Genomic DNA, 7,564 nt, shown 5'->3' with positions numbered 1-7,564 from the left:
TGATTTAGTAAAAAGATTGTATTTACATAAATCCTTAAATAATTCAACAATTGACATTTCAAGAAACAATAAAGATTTTAAATAATCATTACAACGATTTATTGTTGTTCTTATTGTTATGAAGATGATGATGGTGGTGGTGGTGCCTATTTGCTAAAACGCCGTCGTGTTACAATGCCACATTATACCTTAAAGGTATAATATTGGCCTGTCAGTTTTTTTCTTCGGATTAGAGACTTGGGCCGCGGTTTCGTGGTGAAAAATATTCATATTATTAAGTCTATCCAAAGTGTAATAAAAAAGCGTTTTTAAAATAAAATACTCTGTATTTGGGATTCCTCGTCAGCAGAAACATCGGGGGTGTGACACAATGAAAATGTGTCTCCGGACAACGCAAAACGGTAAAGATACGCCGAAAAAAGAAGACCCCAAATTTCCAATATACATTAACTGATGCCTGTTGTAAAATTATTTGGGTGAGAAGCCTTTTCTGGTTGTCCCTACTGGATTTGTTATAAGATTGCATAGGTAATCATATATACATAACCTTACCTGGCCTAAAAACATAGAAAAAATCATCGCAGGTAAAGTGTCAATAGACATTTTCCAGTTTCAAAATCAGCACAGAAATATTAACATTGTATTGCTCCATTATTTACTTTAAGAAGAGAGGTGGGAGTATAAGAATATGCTAATTAGCTGGGGATTTTTTGGTAAGGGGGTGGAATATCAATTTTTATTGCATCACCTGTCAGTAGCGTCCAATCAGCGCTGGCTTTAGGGGAATTAATTGATGAAGGTGTCTCCAGACTTGCTCACTTCACTCTGTCATTTTATTTGTAGCTAAAGCAGCGGCGGGAATAGGAGCTGCATTTCGGCTCTCATTCTCCCTGTGTCTGTGTGTAGTTCACCTTCTCTTCTGCGAGCAAATGGAGAGTGAAATAAAAGACCGCAGGTACAACCATATATACAGATACCTAGAGAAGCCTGTATATAGGCAACACTATATACATTTCATCAGTTATACGGCACCCGATGTTATGGATTAATTCTCATTATTATTATTATTATTATTATTTGCAAACTTTCATACTTTGGGGCGCTGCGAGGATACAACAGTTTTGCTGTTTTGGTAGCAAGATGCCATGAGACATTACGAATATCGCTGTGGATTTTATCGTGCCAGATGTGGGGATTAATACAATAGACAAAATGGGAGACTTGGAGTCTGGTTTTGAAGAGATGGATGGCGTGAAGCTCGGGTACCTGATTATTAAGGGGAAACAAATGTTTGCTCTTTCCCAAGTCTTTACCGATCTGTTGAAAAATATTCCGAGAACGACGGTGCACAAGCGAATGGACCACTTAAACGTGAAGAAGCATCACTGTGACCTAGAGGAACTACGAAAACTCAAAGCAATAAATTCTATAGCTTTTCATGCGGCTAAATGTACTCTGATTTCAAGAGAAGACGTGGAAGCTCTGTATGTTTCTTGCAAAACCGAACGTGTGCTTAAAACCAAAAGAAGAAAAATCAACGCCAGCGCCTCGGAGGACCTCTATGACAAGCCGATTCGCCCCGACCCTCACGATAGTTTTTGGAAGGAAAAAGTTTGGCTGAGTTTGCACGGGGTCCCTCAGCCTTTCTTATTTAAAAACAAAACTGGGCACCAGGAGGAGACTGGCTCTCTCCCGGCTTCAAATCTACCTCAAATTTGCAACACATTCGCTAATCACAGCTACCCAGCGGTGACAACGCCGCAGTGCAAGGACCGTCAAAACTATGAAACAATTCAAATACCCAGCAACTGTGTAGCATTTCATCCAGGTCACTCGTTTTTTCGGAACGTGGTTTGCAGCAGACAACCCGTACACTACCAGTCCGCCATTGCAGCTCAAACCAAGCTGTCGGGCACTGCTGATCTGACTTATAAGAGAAAAAGATCGTTGGAGAGCACGGGAAAGCACTTTTGGAATACGAGCAGGAACAATCGTCGAGTTGTGCTGGTCCCGAAATGTTGTAAGTCTAAAGCTACTAACGGATCTTTAAATAAATTTCACATCGAGCACGGGGTGTATCTCGACCACCATCATCTTGGACATTTTCAGGAAAGCTACAGCAGCGACACCGAGTCAAGTTCTTACTCAGAACGTGCCGACAATGACTCGGATTTTGGGTCAAGTCTGTCCACAACCAGTAACTCCGGGACGTCGGATGACGACGAAGAGGAGTCTGATTCTTCGGATGTCAGCTCCGACGAAGAAAGCTCTTCAGACTCGGATTCCAGTTCAGTTTCCAGCGAAGTTTCGGTGCAGAGCATAAGGTTCAGGCGCGCAAGCATTTCAACCCCAAACAATACGGCACCTTTGCTGGCTCAGCCTAGTTTCCACTACAATCTGCATCAAAGACCAACAAATCAAAGCGGGGCAACTCTGTTGGATTATGGCATTGCGAGCAGGAAACTCCCGAAATCTGATGTTAAACTCGGTGTGGTGAAGAAACAGCAAGATGAGAGCCACGCAACAAAGCAGCGCAGCCTCTTCCCAGCTTTTCCTGCAAGTTGCTTCCCTGAATCAAAGAGGGAGAGAGAACGAGGGATTGCATTGTCACACTTTGAAATTTCAGATGATTCAAAGAGGACTGACCCTACAATTAACAGTTTTAAAGAAAGAGGCTCTTCACCTTGCCCAAAGGAAAACAAAGAATTTCCTCAACAAAGGATATTAGGACAGGCAAACAAATACCCCTCAGCTCCGATCTCACACTGTGCAGAACACAAAGAAACAATAGTTCCTCAGCTCAGAGACAACAATTCTTCATTAGCCTTAAATTTCAAGAAAGAGGTGAAAATTAACAATTGCTCCAAACTGCCCCCGCCTTTCAATACTGTGAAGACAGAGACAGAAGAGTACACTCTGTCTACAAATTCTCACATTCAGAGTACTAACACGGGCAAAGCACCAACTTTTCTGCACGATGTAAAAATTAAAGTAGAAGACAACTTTGACGAGTACAGCTCCGTGGGTGAGTTCTCCGAAACGGGATCGGAATACAAACACAGTGTTGACGACGACGACGTTACTACTAATACAAAATGTCTGAATGGTGCAGACAGACGAACAGACACTTTAGACAATGCAAACAAAACTACTGCAATCGCCGAAAACCCTGCAGCTTCCCAAAAGTCTCCTACACGAAACCAGGAATTTCAAAGCACTTTACGTTCTCCGTTCCCAGAGTTAGGCGAATATAAAAACGGTGCTAGGGTGAGGAAGAACTACAGAACGCTCGTACTGGGAAAACACTCTGAAATTCAAAGAACACCACTTAAACTAAATGTGAAAGACAGGACTCCGCGTTCTACAGGTAAAAACGAGTTTTATGAAGGATCACTGGAGGATTTATCGAGCACAGGCAAACGTAAACGTGCATCCAGCAATATGACTGTGAAAAAGCCCTTTAACTTCATGGCAAATTTTCCCTCTCCACCGTCACTAATTATTGGAAATGATGGAGATTTGAGTCCCGCTTATTCTTTAAACTCTGTGAAGGATAACCAGCCACCACACAAGTCTCATCCCGTTTGGAAGTGGCAGCTAGGTGGTTCTGCAGTGCCTCTTCCGCCGAGCCACAAATTCAGGAAATTTAACGTCTGAAACTTTGTAATTCGTTTTGCCGGATATATATACTATGTATCACGAAAGAACTGGGTGGATGGAAAAGAAATAACTTAAATAAGCTCTGAAAGTCTGCGTTAGCTGTGGGCGTTTTAGTGAATAAACATTCCAGTTTTAATTTGTTTAATTTTAATCGAACTGAAGTGACTGTCATGATGGAACATTTGTTTTTTGCTTTACCATACCAACTGATATCAAGTACCTCAAGGATTTCTACGAAAAGGAAAAAAAAAAGTTTGAAAAGAGCCATTCGAATAATGCACTATAGTTTTGCAAAACTTATGTTTCCAAACGTAAGTTTCATTTCCACCCTAGCGTACTAGGTTGTACCATTGTAAAACAGTGTGTAATAGACATTGGTTGTTTCATTACCTGTGAGACAAACTTTTCTGCAAAACTTCTGCTGCACTTCAATGGATTGTCTTTATTCTCATAAAAACGCAATTTTTATTTATCTGCAAACAGCACTGGAGGCTAACTGACTTTTATTGAAGATTTGCTTTCTTGAAGTTACAATTATCTTATTACCAGTGTGTTAAGCTGTTTTTCCTCATTCACCATTTTGACAACACGAGCAATTGTGCGTTGGGTTCGTTTAACAACATCCCCGCTACCAGTGTGTTTAATCCGTGTGTTTGTTTAAAAGTAAGAGCCAGACTATAAAATTTACAGCACGTTTCAGAGGGAGAATTTTGAAGTTTACATTTCTTTCCTAGTACTCACCAATGAACTATTCCTACATTAGGCCCAGAAAACACGAGTTGAATTACCGACAATCAGGAGACGTGATTTGCACGAAACACCCAACAAGACCTGTAACAAAACACAAATACCAAATCACTGTCTCGCTAGCACATTCATTTACGTTAAAAACAGTGAACGAAAGCACAGATGTATGAAATTATGCACTTTGAAAAAGCTGAACTCAAGGAAAGTGTTATGGTGATCAAAATTAAATTTTAATACTGAAAATAAGGCAAAATTATTAGAACTTATTGAAGACATTCTGTTACATATGCATGCGTATATACATATGTAACAGCCCCACTGACAAGTGTAGCTGAAAATAAAAATGCAGGAAGCCCTTTCAGAAACCAGTCACGGGGATATTCAAGAGATTTTGCTTTGAAACCAAATTCATCGTGTGAAGGATTAACTATCATCACTAACGTCATTCAAAAATAGAGCACGTTGCGCATAAAAGTAAAATCAGAGCTGTTTAAGAATAATATGCAGCCAGTATAGTTCAATATGCTGAACTAGATGCTAGTCTCACAGAACAGGCCTAACAATAGGCCTAATAATAACGTGTTTTTTTTTACACTCACAAACACAGATAAACAGAGATTTGGCTACATACTCGATTTTATATGTGTATGTAGCAGTTGGATTACAAGTTACGAAATTTCCAAGGTCATTCACTGTTAAAACCAGACACGGGGCCATTTCAGGTTCGATTACTGTCCAGTATAAGAAGGCTTAGAACTAAAGGCGACTCTGTTCCGACATAGTCCATCCGAAAACCAGGAATGAATACCATTACTTGTTTTCCATGCTTTACCGATTCTTAAGGTGAATATATTGTCAGGGGGGGTATTCACACTGCCAGTTTGATAACGTGTTGCAATTTATAATTTTTAAGACAAAAACGTTTCTCCCGTATAAAAAAGAAAATTGCTGTCCTTAGGGTGGATTTCTAATTAAATAATCTCCTAATCCCTTACGTATGCATCAGGATTGTATTTTTTATTTTTCTTCTATATAGTATTTGTAGTCCATGCCTTCTGTTGACGATTTATACGCCACATAGACGTGAACATCCTGAAAACCTGTTCAAATTAATTCCTAAAAATCTATAAATACTTTAAAAAAATAACAGACACCATCCCCTTTGAAAAGCAATCCAAGAGAAAAAAAACCAACAACAACAACAGTATAATTAATACGTTTTTTAATTAGGTAATCGTGCAGTTCAATAACAACGCGAAAATAGAATGCAATAAACAAAAACATAGGAAAGTATAATTGTTTGAATATGACATTTAGTTTGCAAAGGTGGGATTTAAATGTATCATATGCTCATAATTGCAGTTTTTTTTGTGCATGGAATACACCTTGGGTGTTCGTGGACTTTATTGAACACAATTGTGTCTGACCTTATTTGCAATTGCTGATTTGTTAAATAAAGTCTGTCCAGGAAGCAGTGCAGCAACATGTTATTAGAACAGAAAACAAAGGGACGAAATATGAAAGATTTGATCACTCTGCCGTTTAGGGTGTGCAAAATAAAACCACCACTACAACATTAACTAGACTTTTTGAAGATAGAATAAGCATAAAAGCATAAAAAACACTCCCCTTTCTCCTTGTGCCAGCAGGCCTACAATACAGTTCCTAATGGCAAAGATGGCTTTTAGTAAAATTGTAACAAAAGAGTAAAATGCAAACGCAATTGACATATGGAGTCCTTATCAAGCACGCACCAATGCTTTTGTTTGTTTTGAAGTAGGGGACTAAATGACAACCCCCATTTTTGTCATTTGCACTTCTGACCTATAAGCATGAAAGTCCCTGGTTGGGGTTTCTTGGGTACATCGCGACAACTGTTTTTAAAAGAAAGCTTTACTTCTAACGCAGGCCGAAAATGAATGCGACCCTGTTCGGGTTTCGAACACTTCGGGGAAGTCAGACCTTATTTTACCCTGGTCATGGTATCACCTTGCGTTTGTCACGGAGAAATTCACCAAAACTAGCGCGCTGAGTCAAGAGTGCAGAAGAGGAACGCTCTATCGTCTGTAGGCCTATCTCCTTGTAAGCAGATGGGCTTGTGAAGCTTCCAGGGTTTCAACCTGTAAGAAAAACGCTCCTTTACCTACGTAAAACATTTTAAAGTATTTGGGGTACTAGCGTGAACCGTCACGCAAATTTGTATGTGATGAAACCAATATACACACGAATGGTGTCACTGCTTGAAACAATTGTCTGCCCTTACCGTTTATTCCATAATACTTGAGGTCAGATCTTGACAAGACATTTGAAATCACTGGTTGTTTATAGAAATTAAATATTTATTTTTGTGATTTACTCGTTTTTGTATCTTTGTTGTGTAGGATAACGCACTCGAAATGAAAACTTGAATTGTTCAGTCTGAAGCACTTTCCCTCTCTTTTACGATGAACAAATTGTCATTAAATTCATTTGAGTGTACACGGAATAGTGAGTTTTGTTTGATGTCTTTTTTTAAATTGGAAGTGTGGAGGTCAAATTAATCTTCGGTGTCTTGGTGTTTTTCTGTCATACTGAAAGAACGTAACTTTCAAATTGGTGGCAGGAGGGGCAGTATCTCGTGAAATAAAATACAATGTTCTTGATAAGATGGATAAAAATCAACACAAGGTCTGTTTGTCTTAGTAGACCTGCAAATCAAACAACAAATGAGCTCGTTAGTGTGTGTGTGTGGTTGTGTAGATGAAAGTGTGCAAGTTCCTGATGTGAACGTGTGTGTGTGTTTGAGAGTAAAAGACTCGGAGAGAGGAATATCAGCGAAGAGAGCTCGTACATCAGAATTTGAATGATCCTATAGCTAGAGAGAATAATCAGTAATATTAAAGCTGACGTTGGAAAGGAGGAGGGGGGCGTAGGGTCCCTACCATCTCAACCTCTCCCCTCCCCCTCTCCCCACACACAAAAAGCATGCCTGTCAACTGCAAGTCGATCATGCTGGTGAAAATGGGGAACATGGAGATAAGTTACAAGGAAACACGAGTTAGGGTATAGGGCAATCCCAGCTTCTGCTTTTTAACGTGCACCAATGTATAAGACCAAGCAATATAGGGTCTATGAAATGCTGGAGGAGTGTGAAAGTGAAACAAGCAGAGCTTTAGGA

General features: G+C 39.6%; 1 protein-coding gene across 1 annotated transcript; it reads left to right on the top strand.

The window, feature by feature from the left end:
- Positions 1-837: 837 nt before the first annotated feature.
- On the top strand, positions 838-6,892 carry skida1 (SKI/DACH domain containing 1). Its single transcript, XM_088643662.1, has one exon. It carries the CDS (start codon positions 1,213-1,215, stop codon positions 3,655-3,657), a length of 2,445 nt encoding a protein of 814 aa, XP_088499788.1. The 5' UTR covers positions 838-1,212; the 3' UTR covers positions 3,658-6,892.
- The last annotated feature ends 672 nt before the right edge of the window (positions 6,893-7,564 follow it).

Source organism: Lepisosteus platostomus, chromosome 8 (assembly GCF_059453375.1).
Source record: "Lepisosteus platostomus isolate fLepPlt1 chromosome 8, fLepPlt1.hap1, whole genome shotgun sequence".
Classification (NCBI taxonomy): domain Eukaryota; kingdom Metazoa; phylum Chordata; class Actinopteri; order Semionotiformes; family Lepisosteidae; genus Lepisosteus; species Lepisosteus platostomus.
Note: the sequence above shows the minus strand (reverse complement) of the source record. Positions and strands in the feature narration are given on the sequence as shown.